The following is a 17,734-nucleotide window of genomic DNA, read 5'->3' as shown; positions in this document are numbered from 1 at the left end:
TGGCACTGGAGACCACCTGGAATGTGGGCCAAACTCGGATCTCAAGGTACAGTCATATGACTCCCGGATGGCCGAATGAGACCCAACAACGCGTAAAATGGTTTGCTGAAAGTCATTCAATATTTTTTGTGATCTTGAACGGGTCGATTCCTGTTGGCGGAAGTCAGTCCCGGTTGGTTTCAGCTCCCGATGGGTTTTTGGGACGTTGTTTAGTGAGCAGTGGTGCGCATGAGGATGCCAGTTTGTTGTCTGTTGGCACGCGCTGCTTCACCTGTTCGTGGTGGGATCGCGACTGCTGCAGGCACCGATGGAAGACTCGAATCACGGGAGTCCGCGGCCGACAGCCGGAGATGAGACGAGCTCCCCGGATAGTCACCAATCCGGTGCCAGCTTCCAGAGGAAAGTAGCAGCGGTCAGCTCTCCTGCTCAGTCCGTCGCACGTCTCACCTTACCTGGAGTCATGGACGCCGAGGGGAGGGTCGACGAGTCACGGCTGAGGATGCATATTTTTAAAAACGGTAGATCTGTCTATCTATCTATCTGTCTGTCTGTCTGTCTGTCTAAACAGGAAGTGCGTTGTATCATAATGTATATGGGTTTTCACCCTGAACACGAGTCATGAGGCCCAATATAATTCTGAACAAAGCCTAAAATAATAATAAAATGATGATCAACATGTGGCTTTAGTGTCTAGAAAAATAAAACTGTCTTCACATGCAGTATTGTGCTGCTGCAGTAAATTCTTCAACAGGGATTCTTATTATCAGATGTGTCCACGCATCAATGAATGTAGATGCATCAGTGACTGTTCATACGGACAAAGAGGAGAGGAAGTCAAGTGATACTTTGCTTCAAGACATTAGCTGAGCCACAGTCAAACTATTCTCTACAATCTAACATTGCATTGTACATCTGACCCCCTCCAGTAAAGAACTCCAGCGTGACTTCTGTGATAAAGCCACGGATACCAGAATAAAATCACATGAGATTCACCAGCCAGACTAAAACATCCACTGAAGTGTGGGAAGCTAAGAAATGTGGATCTGGATTTGTGGCTCCAGTGCGTACAATATGTTAAACCAGCCCCTAAACACAGTCCTACTGCCACTCAACTGGTCCTGGCACTATCTTGGTTGATTTGTACTAGGCACAGGGTGATAAACATCTACACATAAAAGCTCTTATGGGGTAAAACAGCACTTTGAATCTATCATCTATGAGCAGGAATGTGGAAACCCACCCCCCTTTTTCTTCGGCCTTTTGACCTTTATGCACATTCCATCCCTACAAACATGGAAACCAAAGATTAAAGAACCTGCAGAGTGAAACATTACATAAGACATCTGAAATCCTTGTCTCAAATCCCGATGAAAGCAGGGTAAAGTTCATAACATTTTGGATCAGCGACTGTTTCTTAAGGATTCCCTCATTTCACACCGAATTTCCACCAAATTACTGCATGTGATTCACTGAGGGTTGGTTTTGGTCTGATGGAGATTGGTTTGACTGAAGCTCAAATTACCTTTTGGCTGGAAAACACTGGTGAGTCAGTTATATTGACCACTTTAAATGACCAAAACGGTTTCAATCCCTGTCCAGGTGGCTTGTGTCCCTCTGAGCGTGGTCTGGCGTGGAGTTTCTTGTTTGGGATGTACCCTTGCAGCTCGACAACTTTAGAGCGCTCTCTGCTGCAGGAGCAGATGGTGGTACGTTACCGGGTCATGAAGAGAAAGTGGCAGCAGTTCCTTCCTTTGGCCGTGCGGCTGCACCTTAACGGCACTGACGGTAAAAGCCCAAACATGCATCGCAATGAAGAGTGTGTCAACCTTTCATTCTTGTTTTTCCTCTTTGCCTGCACTACTTTTTCTTTTGTTAAAACATCTATGACCACATGATCCTGTCTCCATTCCAGCTGAGTTGGTGGCAGCAGTCGGGTACTTTGACCAGAGGCAGGCACTGGCCCAGCAACATACCCAGGACCAGTCTGAGGAGGTCAGGGACAGACTGGCTTTCTTGGAGCTTCAGGCACAGGTTAGATCAGTTAAATATGTGGTCGTATAATTGTTATCTTTATTTTTCAATGTTATGTTTTTTTTATTTTATATGTAATTCTGTTTTTCTGTTCAATACACTTCTGAGTCTGTAGTTCCATTGAATGTGTTTACTTTGTCTTTGTTTGATAGAAGAGATTGCGTGTTTAAAGTGTGAGGAGTGAAGTATATTTAGGGAAATTACACAACAGGATATAATGTACTCCCTCAAGTATAAGGCACTTCTGTATGTGGAGTGTGTGCACTTAGCAACAACTGATAGATTTGTGCATTTAGATAGTGATACTTCACAAGCAGCTTCAACACAATGAACTGACACAAGTTTACAATACTATTCACATTTCTAGTGCACGAACAAGACTAAATGTGTTCAAATGCACGGACTCCACTAAAGCAGTTCACGCAGACAATCAACATATTCGTTTCTACGTTTCCTTGCTGTTGCCAGATATTGTTTGAGCGAGTCACGTTTGACCAAGAGGAGCTGCGGGAAGCCAGACGGATTATCGACAAGGATGTAGCGAGAACTAACAGAGACCTGAGCTATTATCAGTGAGTGATTGTCAGCCATTGTTGTGGTTTTTAACTATGTGTCAAAAGATAGTGTGTTGGATGTTATTGCTGACCCTTGACCTGACGTTTGTGGGAGTAAACATCCAGACATTTAGTTTTAAGCAGTTAAAAAGGGATCATTCACTTTCTGCTCACCTCAGTTGACCTGGAAAGCGTAACAAAAAGCAATATACTGTGGTAAGTCAGATTTGATTTGTTGTTGTAAGACACAACTAACTCTGAAGGCCACATCACTTTTTAATAATGATGAAAAAAAGGAATCCTGGCATCTTATGCACAGCACTTAGTTACACAGGTCGTACATGCTTTGTTTTCTCATGGGTTATGCTGTAAATCTTAGCTAGGCTATCAGCATGATCTACCTGTTAAAAGAAAGACTTTAAGTCTAGTGAGCTGTGAGTTGTTTCTGCATTTAGATAAACACTCAGGAAAGTAAAAAGACCACATTTTATTTGGTAGCTCCAAAGATAGTTTGTCTCTTGCCCCTGGGGGCTGCAGAACCACTGTGACAGCTTCTCTAAAATACAAGCATTTTGGTATGATGCTGAAATAATAGATAATAGCTTCATTTTAAATTATGGTGTGAAAGCTCAACATGAAAGCTATCATTTATAGTATTAATATGACTCATATGTTATTTATCGAAAAGGATTCCTGTCTTATGAATGTGAGGAAGCAACCATCGTCATATCCAATGTTTCTGTGGATTATTTAACGACAGAGAACAACTCAACTCTGACAACTCAATGTATGAAAACAGTTTCTGCAGTGTTCAACTAATTCTGCTGACTTCTGTTTCTGCAGGGGCGAAGGTTCAGCCAACCTCTTGGTTTTGCGAGATATCCTCATCACTTATGCTGCTTTTCATCCAGGTAATCAGCAAGAATGAGCCCACCTCAGGTTTATTAACACTGACAAGATCAGGCAGCATTAGAGGCTGTGTGTTGCCCCGTTAAAGACACTAACTGTTGGTTGTTTGTGCATCACTTCTCTCGATTGTTGATCCAGAGGTCAGTTATGCCCAAGGAATGAATGACCTGTGCAGCAGGTTCCTGGAGGTTCTCAACTCTGAGGTTGACGCTTATTGGAGTTTCTCCTGCTACATGGAGAAGTTCTCCAAGGACTTCAGGGCTGATGGTCTTCACAGGAAAATAGGTCGGATAGCCAACAAGAAATGCAACTTAATGGACAATAAATGCTATGTTTCCAAGATATAAATTCTTCCTGAATGCAATTGCTAAAAATATTTGTGACCTCTAGTGGTAAAACAAGGATGTTGAAAACAATAATTCCAGTACATGCCATCAACTCTTCCATTTTTATATTTAAGTGTAGGGTATATTAGACTGATACAGAATGTACCGTTTTCTGAAAGTTTTTATTTTTCCAATCAGTAGAAGTTTGATGCTAAATTCAGACAAAAAAACCCTATAAAATATGAACAAAATCCTAAAAAAATGCACATAAACTAGAGAAAGGGGCATTAGAAATAAAATAAAATCCGTCCAAAACAAAAGCTTTTGTTATGAACAGATTTTACTGTTTTACTACAGATTACACTGCAGGAAAGTACAGTCTATGAGTTTAGATTCTGCAGTTGAAGCAAATGAAATACTTTTTTTTTTTAAATCTCTTTTAGAGTTGGAGGCAGCCCTGCTGAAGGAACTGGACCCTCAGCTTCATGCTCATTTGGTCACAGACAGCATGGAGAGCTTCACCTTCTGCCACAGGTATATCTACACAGATCTTCACCATTCTCTATTTTTATTCTCTATGTCTGACTATGAGATTATTTGTGTATTTGTTCCACATGCACATTTCCTTTGTGTGTGTGCATGTGTTGTGTGTCCTCTTTAGGTGGCTGCTGCTGGGTTTCCAGAGGGAGTTTGAACACAGTGACGCATTACGTTTGTTCGAGATCCTGAGTTGTGACCACCTGGAGCTTATCTCCCAGCAAGTAGACCGAGCCCGTTATAAGGAAAGGCTTGCACGAAAATGCGGCACAGGTAAAACAAAGAACTGAAGTTGGTAAAATAAACAAGGCTGAATGTGGAGGGATAGCTGCCTCTATTAAATGTCTGACTTTAATGCAGCGATGTGTCTCTGCAGAGGACAATTCAGAGTCAGAGCTGCAGGCCATCAACACTGACTTCACCTTTGAGCTCTTCATCTGTGCAGCCATCCTGTTAGAGAACAGAGAGTCTCTGCTGCGTTGCCGTGATGAAGTACAACTTATCCAGTTTACTAGCAGGTTTGTCCGTATGCTAAGACATACAAGTCCCGTCACATAAAAACGGATTGTGTTTTTGTTAATGAATGATTTGGTTAAATATTTGCCTTTTTGTGCAGCCTTCAGGGAACACTGGAACTGAACAGCACGCTAAAGAAAGCAGAGCACCATTTGTACAACTACTGCAAGCGCTGTGCTCGAACCTATATGTGCTGTAAAACGGACAATAGCAAAGAAGAGGACTTCCTTTATCAAATCCGTAGTTTACTTGTTTTAAGGTGAAAGCTACTATTTAAATACCTGATGTCAAAGTCTCTTATGAAACTGTAATTTGTAACAAGGGACATATAATCCCTATTTAGAGTTTTGATGGCACATTTGTTGTTTTTATTTCTGAGGGATACACACTGATGGCTGCTTACCTTAAGTTGTATCCATAACTGCTGTTTATTATTAATGTACAGTATTTATTATATGACAGTTGACCCACACCAACTGTGAGTTATTTTGGTTGATCTCCTTGACTGCAATTATAATATAAAAGCTTAAGCTCAATATCTTAGAGATAGGAATCACGCTTTTAGAGGATTAGTTTTCCGGGTGATGCAATATTCGACTGCATGTGTGAAAACTAAGATCTGGCGTGTCGCAACAGGTGGTGTTTCTAACGAACTGCAGTTACATTTAATGCCAGATGGTCTCTGTGTCAGAGAGGCCCATGTAACAAGAATAGACATCCAGTTTTGCGCTCTGGCAGAGGGACCATGTACTAGGGGGAAGGAAAATGACTGCACTACTGTCTTTTAAACTGAGAATGAAACATGTACACTATATAAATAACCAAAAAATGATACCTCAATAAACCTGCTGATGATTGTTTACGGTGTTGGCAATATCCATGTTCAGTTTGCTTATTTACCTTACATAAAACAGGAAGTCAGCAGCGTGAAAACTAATAATTTGAATTCATGCTCTGAATGAAAACCCCTCATATTACCAACCAACTGCAAGTAATAGATTAACTGGGGGAAGAAAAAGTATAGGAATGCAGAAACATATGAATGTACATGAGTTTCTGTCACCACAGTTATTATATTCATCGATACAGTTTATATATTGTAGTTTAGTCCATGTGGATGGACTACATTTACTATCATACATGCATTAACGTACAAAGCTTTTTTTCAATTTTTGGACTACCTGCTCTACTACCTGCTCTAAATTCCTCAGCCACAGCCACCTCACAAATACTGTGATCGATCTATTTCAGGTTCTAAAATGCAAATGGTTTTAACATCTGGCTGAGTTTTGAGGTCCTTAAACATCTGTTTCAGACAAAGGGCACATTGATTGTCTATATGATTCCAGAAGTTTTAGGCTATCCAGAGATGTTCATAATGGTTAAAAACGCTTTTGAGAAATGTAACACAATGTAGTCATCAATTTTTAATTGAACTTGTTAGTTTGTTTTGCTCAACTGGCAGAGGGTTACAGATGTAACAACAGCAAGCTTTCTTTCAAGGAAATCCAGTCAATGAGCTGACACATGGGCCTAGAACTTTCCTTGGTGGAGTCACCTGACACCCTGATGGGCTTTCCCTGCATGCACAGTGCTCTATATACACTGGGGAGCAGAGACACTCGTCCTTTTGGTCCGCCCGCCAGCCAGGAGAGGGAAAGGAGTTCTGGATAGGATAAGACAAGATAAAACAGAACTTTCTGTGCCAGAGTTTCATTAAAGACTCAGGAGATTCTTTAAACTCAGGAGGGTTGTGTGCTAGGCGAAAACTCAGTAAACTCTCAAGTCTTGAACATCTGACAGCACAAGGTAACCCCTTAAGTAGCATTGCACTCAGCCTGGCTTCATAGTCCGTCTTGCTTGCTGCTTTGAAAGCTTAATGTGCCAACTTGAGAGGTTTTCCCAAATAATAGGCTTGCATGTTTTTCGTCAAACAGTAGCATGACAACTTGAAGCAGAATCTGTAAGAAGAACCACACAGTTGGGTGACTGTCCAGTAAACAAAAATGCCTTTTGGGATTATTTGTTTCCATTTCCCAACAGTGTCAGTTGGATCTTCAGGATTGCTTTAACCAAAGGACGCTGAACAGCATTAGCTCTACCAAATGGCTAAGACAGAATCTAATACAAGCTGCCTGCATGTGTGCATCACTTTGCCACAGGCCACAGAGTTGTTATATTCATGTTCAAAAATATATATTTTTTGTACTGCACATGAAGTCTTTTAGAATTAGGCGTAGGACAGGCAGTGAAGCAACGCTGTCGACATTTAGCATGTCAGCATTTCCTGCTCTATGTTACACAACTGGATAACAAGTGATAATTCAATAGTTGAAGCCGTTCTGGGAAATTATAGGGAACATGGTTCAACTGTCACCCGTTAAGCATGTAGAGGAAAGAAAGATAATCTAAGGAGTTTTGTTCTTGTTATTTGGTGTAATATTAATTCTAAAAAGGTTTAATATCCTGCCTCAGTCTGCTGAACGGTGGCAACAGGAAGCTTTTGCTGAGTTCTTCATCATCAAACACGAGTTACTGCACCTCAAAGCTGTGGGTCTATCTGTTTTAATGGCAACCAGTCTTGCCTACTATAGTCACTGATAAATTATCTGTTCATTTTTAGCCACCTTCCATTCATTGCCATACGCTGATGCTTATTATAGTAACGGTAAGCTATTTGGAGCCAGCTGTCGGAACATAGACACACAGATCACTATTCCAGGATCAGTACATCACATTTCACCAGCTTGAATGTTACAGAGGGAGGAGCGGAGAGTGAAACAGTGTGGAGATGGAATTAAAGGGCAGTGTAACATCCACCAATCTTTGCTCTCAAGTGTCAGGAGGTGGTTAAGGCAACTACGCCATGGATTCTCCTCCACCACTCCACCAACTGAGCCTCATGTGGCCTTGCACAGACTTATGTAACAGGGTCAGGCATATCTTTGTAGATACACCCACAGTGGGTGTACATGGGTGGAGTGCAGGTGTGTACACATTGATTGAATAATACTGCAAGGAAACATAAGTCCAAAACAATTACTATATACTATATTATTATAAAAACTTTATTCAGTTATGATGCACATACACTAATCTGGGATTACTGTCCATAAGAAAAAGGGCTGCAATCACAAACATATTTATTTCATCTTGCTTCTTTTATGTAAGATGTCTAAAGGACCAGCAGTGGGCATTGATCTGGGAACCACATATTCCTGCGTGGGCATTTTCCAGCATGGCAAAGTGGAAATCATTGCCAATGACCAAGGAAACAGGACCACGCCCAGCTATGTGGCCTTCACAGATACTGAGAGACTGATTGGAGATGCTGCCAAGAATCAGGTGGCCATGAACCCAACCAACACTGTATTTGGTGAGGACTGCAACACCCAAAAGGCCACAGGCTCAGAAACAGTGATCCAAAATAACATGTGACTTACAGTGTCTTGTTTTTTTCTCTTAAATCATCTTCAGATGCTAAGCGTCTGATCGGTCGTAAGTTTGATGATCCTGTGGTGCAGGCAGACATGAAGTACTGGCCCTTCAAGGTTGTGAATGATTCAACCAAACCCAAGGTGGAGGTTGAATACAAGGGTGAGATAAAGACCTTCTACCCTGAGGAGGTGTCCTCGATGGTCCTCACCAAGATGAAGGAGATCTCTGAAGCTTATCTCGGCAAGGTAGATGACAATAAGAGTACAATCCTATGCTCAAAATGTCCAAGGGTAGTTCGGTTTTAAAAAGGTGTTAGTGACAAGCTGTAACTGTCAAGGAAAGGTACTTAGTACTTATAACTGTTACACTTAACAGAATCTCAAATGCAAGACCTCAGAATCATAGCAAGCACTTCCTCTGCCTCAAAACACATTGTGAGAAAAAGTCTCTATGAGTGCCTTGTTCATGTTTGCAATGTGGTGACAGATTTTAAAAAGTAGAATAGTTTGAACACAAATGATATTTATTGACTCACGGTCTTACTGTCTTCCCAGCCTGTCACCAATGCAGTTGTCACAGTTCCTGCCTACTTCAATGACTCCCAGCGTCAAGCCACCAAAGATGCTGGAACCATCGCTGGGCTTAATGTGCTGCGCATCATCAATGAGCCCACTGCTGCAGCCATTGCTTATGGCCTGGACAAAAAGGTGACTTACTAACAAAATACAAACATTAACATCTTCTATGTTCCTATTAGTAATTCTTACTATTTATTTTAGGTTGGCGGTGAACGTAATGTCCTTATCTTTGACCTCGGAGGTGGTACTTTTGATGTGTCAATCCTGACTATTGAGGATGGCATCTTTGAGGTCAAGGCCACAGCCGGGGACACTCACTTGGGGGGTGAGGACTTTGACAACCGCATGGTTAACCACTTCATAGCGGAGTTCAAGCGCAAGTTCAAAAAGGAAATCAACAACAACAAGCGCGCTGTGCGTCGTCTACGCACAGCCTGCGAGCGTGCCAAGCGCACCCTCTCCAGCAGCACTCAGGCCAGCATTGAGATCGATTCCCTCTACGAAGGAGTAGATTTCTACACTTCCATCACCAGAGCCCGTTTTGAAGAGCTCAATGCAGACCTGTTCCGCGGGACCCTCGAGCCTGTGGAGAAGGCCTTGAGGGATGCCAAGATGGACAAGGGCCAGATCCATGACATTGTCCTGGTGGGTGGCTCCACACGTATCCCCAAGATTCAGAAGCTGCTGCAGGACTTATTTAATGGCCGTGAGCTCAATAAGAGCATCAACCCTGATGAAGCAGTGGCCTATGGTGCAGGTGGGTCTCTCCACAGCATTTAGGTTTATACTAATTTTCTGGTCATATTACTAGTTGAGTATAAACACTGTTGTTCTAACATGATTAAGTGGTTTATATTGAAGCGTTCCTGTTGTTATGGCATTAGTTTCACCATTTTGAAACTGTTCACAGCTGTGCAGGCAGCCATCTTGGCTGGTGATAAGTCTGAGAATGTACAGGACCTGCTCCTGCTGGATGTCACGCCCCTGTCCCTGGGAATTGAAACAGCTGGAGGAGTAATGACTGTCCTTATCAAAAGGAACACCACCATTCCCACCAAGCAAACCCAGACCTTTACCACCTATTCAGACAACCAACCTGGTGTGCTTATTCAGGTAGTTCTAGACAAATAACAGTTCACTCTCCATTGCTGTCCCAGTGTATTACAATTACTCCTGAAAGTGTATGTTGATGCAAACAAATTTAAGTTGAGTAACTGTTTTCAGGTTTATGAAGGTGAGAGAGCCATGACCAAGGACAATAACATCCTGGGCAAGTTTGAGCTGACCAGTATTCCACCTGCTCCCAGAGGTGTCCCTCAGATTGAGGTGACCTTTGATATTGATGCCAATGGCATTCTCAATGTGTCTGCAGTCGACAAAAGCACTGGAAAGGAGAACAAGATCACCATAACGAATGATAAAGGTAGGGAACCATGTTAAATACGTATTAAATCAGAAGCTGGTGTAGCACAGCTGGAGAATAGTAGTTAAATGTCAAATATGTATGCTTCGTCTCTGTTCTACTTTGTTGTCTTTAATGTCCTTGTCTTTATATTTTTTGTCCAATTTTAGTCCAATTCCATGTATGCGTACACATACATGGCCAATAAAACAAATTCTGATTCTGAATTGCTACACATGAACATAGAAAATAAACACATATTGCACAGAAGGTACACAGCTTCGTATTTCATTTATTTCATAGGGCGGTTGAGCAAGGAGGACATTGAGCAGATGGTGCAGGAGGCGGAGCAATTCAGGGCTGAGGACGAGGTCCAGAGAGAGAAGGTCTCAGCCAAGAACTCCCTTGAGTCTCTGGCCTTCAACATGAAGAGCACTGTGGAGGACGAGAAGCTCCAAGACAAGATCAGCCCTGAGGACAAAAAGTCCATCGTAGACAAGTGCAACGAAGTCATTGCCTGGCTGGACAAGAACCAGGTAAAATCACTGTTTACTGAACTATGAGTCTTGATGAGAGACAAGGTTCCTCTTTTGCCCACATTGTGAAAGCAGAGAGGTATCCTCAATCATGTAAACAATGTGAAGCAAATCCCCAACGTCCCTTTCACATTCTTTTCATTGAATAGACAACAACAATATATTAACAACCCACCCAGTTTTCTGTGACAGTGAATTCTTTGTGCTTTCTGTTACCCAGATGGCAGAGAAGGACGAGTACGATCACCAGCAGAAGGAACTGGAGAAGGTGTCCAACCCCATCATCTCCAAACTATACCAGGGAGGTATGCCAGGAGGGATGCCAGGAGGGATGCCAGGAGGGATGCCAGGAGGGATGCCCGGTGGTTTCCCCGGTGGTTTCCCCGGTGGTTTCCCTGGTGGAGCTGGAGGCGGCTCCTCCTCAGGCCCAACTATCGAGGAAGTCGACTGAAGACTATGCTGCCAGTATCTTTATCTCAGATCCCAACATACACTTACTGCCTTAGAGCTATTTACTTAGCCATAATACACATCCAATAAAAATGAGATCACAGACTTATTTTGATTTGCATTGTTGCTGTCATGTTTGTTCATGAACTTAACAATTTTAAGCAACTAAAATTGATAGGCATTTCAAATATTCAGTCACATAAGACATACTCAGAGGCTGTTTGTTGTCTTCATTATTTCTGTCACCATTGATGATTTGCATGAAGTATTTAAATCAATAAAGATCACCAATGAGACGCTAGTTGGCATAATGTACGTTGGCGTATGTTTGTTTCTTGGGAATGTATGTCTTTTAACACCATTACATTTCTGAATAACTCATACACACTTCATTCATTAGTACATAAACTCGGTATTCACTTTTTGGAGATAAAACTGGTATCTGTGAACAGAACAACAAAGGCTTTGATCAATATCTTTTTTCCTGTAAACATATTGTTGGGGTCTGACCATATGGCTTCAACATGTGCTGTGAACAAAGAGAATCAGGCCTTCCCTTTTTCAAGCAAAGGTTTCATCCTGATTTGTAGTTTGATGAGAGCAAAGGAATTTCACACTAGGGTGTAAATTTCCCCCCCCCCCAAAAAAAACCATGGTCACCTGAATGCACCGCTGCAATCTCATTGGCCGAGAGCCAAGAGACCCCAGGACCCCTGTGGTTCAACCACTGTTCTACAAAACCGCCTGCAGTACACACCTCAATGCTTTTTCCCTTCGACCTCGGTTGAGACAGGGAGCACACAACGCTCTCTTCGCTCGGACCCCCCGTCCAGGCCACGAGGAAGCAACGGCCCTTCACCCCTCCTCAAACCCTGTCAGGTCACAAGCCATTTCGCTGGTCGAAACGACAGTGTCCCACGCTGAGTAAAGGCCCACTCAGCCCGCGATAACGAATCCGCTTCAGCGATCCGTTCTCCGCTTTTTGCTTTTCTTTTTCTTTTGTGCACACATTCCGGCGAAGGAAAGACGACCAAGCCTCCCTCCTTCACCGATGATATATGTTGATATTCCCGTGTTTTTGTGTGTTTTAAGTTACTGTCGCGTGATATTGAGATATTGCGCAATCATTACGGAGCAGAGAAGCTCCGTTGCATTGTGTATTAACTGTTTGACTGTTGCTTTTGGGATTATTTGATTTCATTTTTGTTCTTGCTCTATTTCCTTGAATCGATTCTGTGAGTGAAGTGTGGAAACGCGACTATCGGGCATAAGTGTCGTCAGTTTGCGAAGCGACAACGGCAACTTGTGTGAGATACGATCGCCGATCCTCATTTTCACTACAACGCGACATCGCACACAGAAACTCTGATTCCTCTCTCTCCCCTTTTATTCCTCTTCTCACGTAACACACACAGCTCCTATCTCTGCTCCTGGGGAAACCCCGTTCAAACGATCGCCTCACAACACATGTGTGCATCGGCACACGTGATTACGTATAGCAGTCTCACCGCCATTTTGCCAGAGTCACTCGACTCCGCCATCTGGTGGTAGTTTAGCTGTAGTATCTTAAGGCCCCTCCCCTTTTGGCCCGCGTCACTCGACGCCGCCATCTTTGTAGTCTTTAGCAATAGCTGTAAGACTCTCCTTCCTTTTCACCCACAGACCCACACACACGCATACACACACACACAGACATACACCCTCATCCATTTTATTCATTCTTTAGTTTAGGCATATAAAATTGTATGATAACGTTTGTTGGTTGCAATATTAATTGATTTGATCATTTATTATTTTGATTTAATAAACTCTGTTATACTTTAAGGAGCAGTCGTCTGTGATTACTTGTGCATATGTATTTGATAAGACTGTATGTAGTAGCCTGTGCTCGAACTTAAAAACCTTCACTGTCACTGAATGTATAGTCATACGCAGACTATTGACATTATGAGTGACTACTAATTATGAGACTTAGTTTATCGTTTGGTTATTGGTCCCTGTTCGCAGGGTGGTGCCCCGTTGTTATTAATAATCATTAATAATTGTTACATACATCAATAATTCTATTGATGTCAAGAATTCAGTTTCTTAAATGCTGATAACCCAAACACGCTCCGTTAGATACCAACAATATCTTCCACACAGGAAGGAACATAAAAAGGTACGATAAAATAGGTGGTTTTGCAGTGAAGAATATCTTGCAAAACAATCTGTCTTCCGCTGATGTGTGAAAAAAGGATGAAAGCAAGGGCTTATACAGCTTTTCCTAAACATTAATTAAAGAACGCATGGATTGTAAAATGTTACTTTTTTATTTTCAGAGTAATAACAAGGGGCAGTGTTGTTGCTTCTTACCAATGGAATGATTACACAACAATTTGTTTGCCAAAAGCGAACAAGCATAAGACGGATGAATATTTAAGTTATGAGTCATCTTGTGTGCGTATCACCAGATGTTCTTTTCCCAGGCCTATCACAGTCATTGGTGTGTGTGTGTGGTGTGTGTGTTTGTGGCGGGGGGGGGGGGGGGGGGGGGGGGGCTGCCTGCAGTATGGAGCGCTACACATGGAACTCAGGGCCAAGTGTGTGTGACAAACATATAAAAACCAGTGTCCCACACAATTGACAGTCGTGAATCACGATCGAGACGTGGCCATGTTCTTCCTTGTCAGTTGTTTTGCTCTTGTGGTCTCTGCACTGGGTGAGTGACTGGCGGTTTACCAACAGATGCATTATCTGTAGAGCATTTCAATTAGATTGTAAAATAAACAATGCACAGTATTCATGGTATATATGCCCTGTTGTGGGACAAGCAGATACATTTTCAATTGTGTGATTTGGCCTCAGGGTGTGGAGTACCTACTATCAAGCCCCAAGTGAGTGGATACAACAAGATTGTCAATGGGCAGAATGCGGTGTCTGGGTCCTGGCCTTGGCAGGTTTCTCTTCAGGTAACCTAAGTTATGCACCTTCCAATCGCTACAATCTCAACCCCTTGTGTAATTCAGAAAATCTCATGAAGAATATGCATTTTCTCACTTCTAGGATGGTCGTGGATTCCACTTCTGTGGAGGATCCCTGATCAACCAGTACTGGGTTGTCACTGCCGCTCACTGCCGTGTGTCGTAAGTAATGTTGAGTTGTCCCACATCCACATGAGCAAAAGCCCAACATTGCCATCTCTGAGATCTCTCCTCTGTCTGTTTTTGTTCCCACCAGTTCTAGCAGCCACCGTGTTATCCTGGGAGAACATGATCGTCAGAGCAATAGTGAGCAAATTCAGATCAAGTCAATTTCCAGGGTAAGCAACGCCATAACACATACGAAATGTCATTCTTACATTGAATTAGACATTTCCTGGGTAGATTTGTCATTACAAAATGACATTATATTTGCTAATGATATATGCTCACGTCTCCATCCAGGCCATCACTCACCCGTACTACAACGCCCAGAACTTCAACAACGACATCACCCTCCTGAAGCTGTCATCCCCAGTGCAGATGTCATCCCGTGTGTCTCCTGTGTGCCTGGCCTCCTCCAGCAACAACATCCCCTCTGGAACCACATGTGTCACCACTGGGTGGGGCAAGACCGGCCAAACCTGTGAGTGAGCGACTACTTTATAAGTCTTACACACAGGGTAAATACACAAACAGATGTTCCATTTTCACAAAGGAAAACTATAAAGGCACTGCTGAATATCCACCGTACTTCCCTAAGAACAATGTAGACTATTTATTGATGCAGCTATAGCCTCACTTCCATTTCTTCTCCGTTCTCAGCAAGCCCCCGCTACCTCCAGCAGACTGCCCTGCCTCTGCTCACCCCTGCTCAGTGCAAGCAGTACTGGGGTTACAACAGAATCAGTGATGCCATGATCTGTGCTGGTGCTTCTGGAGTGTCTTCCTGTCAGGTAACAACCATTGCAACGCCTGAAATGCAGTTTTTTTTTTTTATTCTTCAAAACAACAATAAGCTTCAAGTTGGTTATGAACCAATTATTCATTATGAATTAATGATGACATTTTACACATTTGCAAAAGACAAATTATTTGCTGATGTATCACAAATGTAAGTCATCCTTAAGCATTAGTAGTTAATGATTAACAAATAATAAAGGATAAAGCAGGTCGTCCTTGAACCACCAACCTTGTGGTTAAAGGACGAGGATCTCGGGCTCATCCTGTCTGCATGTCTCAAGTGTCCTTGAGCTCGATATTGAACCAAAAGTTGCTCCCCAGGCGCTTTACAGCACCTGCTGCACTACTCCTAATGCTTCGCATGGGTTAAATGCAGAGGTAAAATTTCATGTATGGACTTGTAAATCAGACCATTGAATTTAAAGTTAGCGTCACTAAAAAGTGTTTTATCTTCTCACTCAAAGTTCTTGCTGCATATCTGTTTCCTGCTTTTGTGTAGATTTTAGAGTAACGCAACGCCATCCTGTATAAAGCTGTACATAACCTCTTCTCAATGTGTTAATATCAAGCAATGTCAATTATATTACATTAGAGTACCCCATGCATGCTCTTAAAAGCCGTTTTGATACACATTTGTCTTATTTCAGGGGGACTCTGGTGGCCCTCTGGTCTGTGAGAACAGTGGAGCGTGGTCCCTTGTGGGTATCGTGTCCTGGGGAACCTCGAACTGCAACGTGCGCACCCCTGCAGTGTATGCTCGTGTGTCCTACCTACGAAGCTGGATCGACCAGACTGTTGCTTCCAACTAACATGCATACAAAGAAAATCGTCAATGCAGATGCATCATCCTGCTAATCACAGTGATCAATGAGTGATTCTACACAGCATCAATATAAGCTGTCACAAGGATCCTACTATTTCTATTGGCTTTGAATGGTAGCAACCATGTACTGCTTTGTTTGGTGCATGCAATAAATGATCCATAAAATATATAACTTTTAATAACACCAGTGTTGGTTTTCATGTTTTACATTCATGTCAGCCTGATAAGATGGCGTGTTGCACATTCTGTGTGTAGTGTGTGTGTTTGTGCGTGTGTGCGTGTGTGTGTGTGTGTGTGTGTGTGTGTGTGTGTGTGTGTAGGACAAGTGTATGTGTAATTGGGGGTGAAAGGTGAAAAGCAGGACTGTGCACCATACAACAAAGATGCTACAAAAAACAAATAAAAAGCAGTTGAAGAGGTTTTGAGTTAGATAGCCACCTGGGGTTTGAAAAAAAACTTTTCGTTGAACAAATATAAAACATAAGAGTCTTGCAATAAATAATACCCTTGTAAAGCTGACTTCAACTTCTATTGAGACTGAATGATGCTTATCCAGCTCACGTACTGTTCAGATCATACGGTCCTGTTGGATTGCATTCCCAATATCTCCCAATATCTCAGGTCTAATCAGCCAGAATAATTGAAAACACCTGTGTGGGTGTGCTGTGGCTTTAAGATGGAAATATCAAGTTCTACTTTTGTAACAATGATTTCTTTTGTACCATGAAACTGTAACCTAAAAAAAGCATATGTATTAAAAAAAAAAAAGCCAGATGTATTTCAATACAGTGAATAAAAACTTAATTTTGATGAGATGTTCTCTTCCTTCTACATGACATACACTAATGCACACTGCTCACCAGACTGTTTTATCTTACAGGATACCTATCTGGCAGGAACGTACTCTGTAAATCAGACCACTCTCAGATTACTTGAAAACACACCGTGAATCAAAAGTATTAGTTCACAACAAGGAAATGAAGAAGAAAATACCACCATGAACCATGATTGTTTGATGCACTTATTCATAGTATATTGTTCCTTATCTCATTAAAAACTATTTTTGTTGTATACTGTCTCACAGCAAATGAACTGGGATGGTTCCTAGTCATTAACTATCTTGTGCACAACGGGTACTTTGTATGCGTTCCTCAATTTGAAACATAACAGCTTCTGATATCACAACAGCACTGACTCCTCTATTATGCATTCTTGACAAAAATTTGAATTCACCACAAGGTAGGTGATTCGATCTCAGGCTCATCCTGTCTGCATGTCTCAAGTGTCCTTGAGCTCGATATTGAACCCAAAGTTGCTCCCCAGGCGCTTTACAGCACCTGCTGCACTGCTCCTAATGCTTAGCATGGGTTAAATGCAGAGGTACAATTTCATGTATGGACTTGTAAATCAGACCATTGAATTTAAAGTTAGTGTCACTAAAAAGTGTTTTATCTTCTCACTCAACAATGTTCTCGCTGCATATCTGTTTCCTGTCTTTGTGTAGATTTTAGATTAACCCAATGCCAGCCCACATCCTGTATAAAGCTGTACAGAACCTAATCTCAATGCATTAATGTCAAGCAATGTCAATTATATTGTATTCTATTAGATTGCATGCTCTTAAAAGCCATTGAGATACACATTTGTCTTATTTCAGGGGGACTCTGGTGGCCCTACGCGTTAACCCCCACCCGTAGCTTCTCCCTCAGCA

The 17,734-nt window shown here is 42.2% G+C and overlaps 3 protein-coding genes across 3 annotated transcripts; all 3 read left to right on the top strand.

Annotated features, from left to right (window-relative positions):
• The first annotated feature begins 150 nt into the window (after nt 1-150).
• Nucleotides 151-5,635, top strand: LOC306782064 (TBC1 domain family member 15). The gene is made up of 10 exons (XM_079275243.1): nt 151-518; nt 1,600-1,785; nt 1,913-2,031; nt 2,500-2,603; nt 3,429-3,496; nt 3,633-3,779; nt 4,264-4,354; nt 4,482-4,630; nt 4,734-4,875; nt 4,974-5,635. Exons 1-10 carry the CDS (start codon nt 308-310, stop codon nt 5,134-5,136), a joined length of 1,380 nt encoding a protein of 459 aa, XP_079131369.1. The 5' UTR covers nt 151-307; the 3' UTR covers nt 5,137-5,635.
• Nucleotides 5,636-6,499: 864 nt separating this feature from the next.
• LOC306782058 (heat shock cognate 71 kDa protein-like) lies at nt 6,500-11,592 on the top strand. Its single transcript, XM_079275237.1, has 9 exons — nt 6,500-6,682; nt 8,045-8,249; nt 8,351-8,556; nt 8,866-9,018; nt 9,091-9,646; nt 9,800-10,002; nt 10,114-10,312; nt 10,595-10,827; nt 11,048-11,592. Exons 2-9 carry the CDS (start codon nt 8,045-8,047, stop codon nt 11,276-11,278), a joined length of 1,986 nt encoding a protein of 661 aa, XP_079131363.1. The 5' UTR covers nt 6,500-6,682; the 3' UTR covers nt 11,279-11,592.
• Nucleotides 11,593-13,932: 2,340 nt separating this feature from the next.
• LOC306782071 (chymotrypsin-like protease CTRL-1) lies at nt 13,933-16,009 on the top strand (the record flags this gene model as incomplete). Its single annotated transcript, XM_079275251.1, has 7 exons — nt 13,933-13,978; nt 14,125-14,228; nt 14,323-14,402; nt 14,497-14,578; nt 14,703-14,883; nt 15,063-15,193; nt 15,848-16,009. 7 exons carry the CDS (start codon nt 13,933-13,935, stop codon nt 16,007-16,009), a joined length of 786 nt encoding a protein of 261 aa, XP_079131377.1.
• Between the last annotated feature and the right edge of the window lie 1,725 nt (nt 16,010-17,734).

This window comes from Melanostigma gelatinosum, assembly GCF_949748355.1.
Source record: "Melanostigma gelatinosum genome assembly, chromosome: 9".
NCBI classification, from domain to species: domain Eukaryota; kingdom Metazoa; phylum Chordata; class Actinopteri; order Perciformes; family Zoarcidae; genus Melanostigma; species Melanostigma gelatinosum.
The sequence above is the reverse complement of the archived record's forward strand: the minus strand, read 5'-3'. Positions and strand labels throughout refer to the sequence as shown.

Coding starts and splice junctions, on each gene's coding strand:
- LOC306782064 (XM_079275243.1), top strand. CDS start 308: ATGGAAGACTCGAATCACGGGAGTCCGCGGCCGACAGCCGGAGATGAG. Junction 4,631..4,733: donor TGCACGAAAATGCGGCACAG/GTAAAACAAAGA, acceptor GTGTCTCTGCAG/AGGACAATTCAGAGTCAGAG. Junction 4,876..4,973: donor CTTATCCAGTTTACTAGCAG/GTTTGTCCGTAT, acceptor CTTTTTGTGCAG/CCTTCAGGGAACACTGGAAC.
- LOC306782058 (XM_079275237.1), top strand. CDS start 8,045: ATGTCTAAAGGACCAGCAGTGGGCATTGATCTGGGAACCACATATTCC. Junction 8,250..8,350: donor CCCAACCAACACTGTATTTG/GTGAGGACTGCA, acceptor AATCATCTTCAG/ATGCTAAGCGTCTGATCGGT. Junction 8,557..8,865: donor CTGAAGCTTATCTCGGCAAG/GTAGATGACAAT, acceptor CTGTCTTCCCAG/CCTGTCACCAATGCAGTTGT.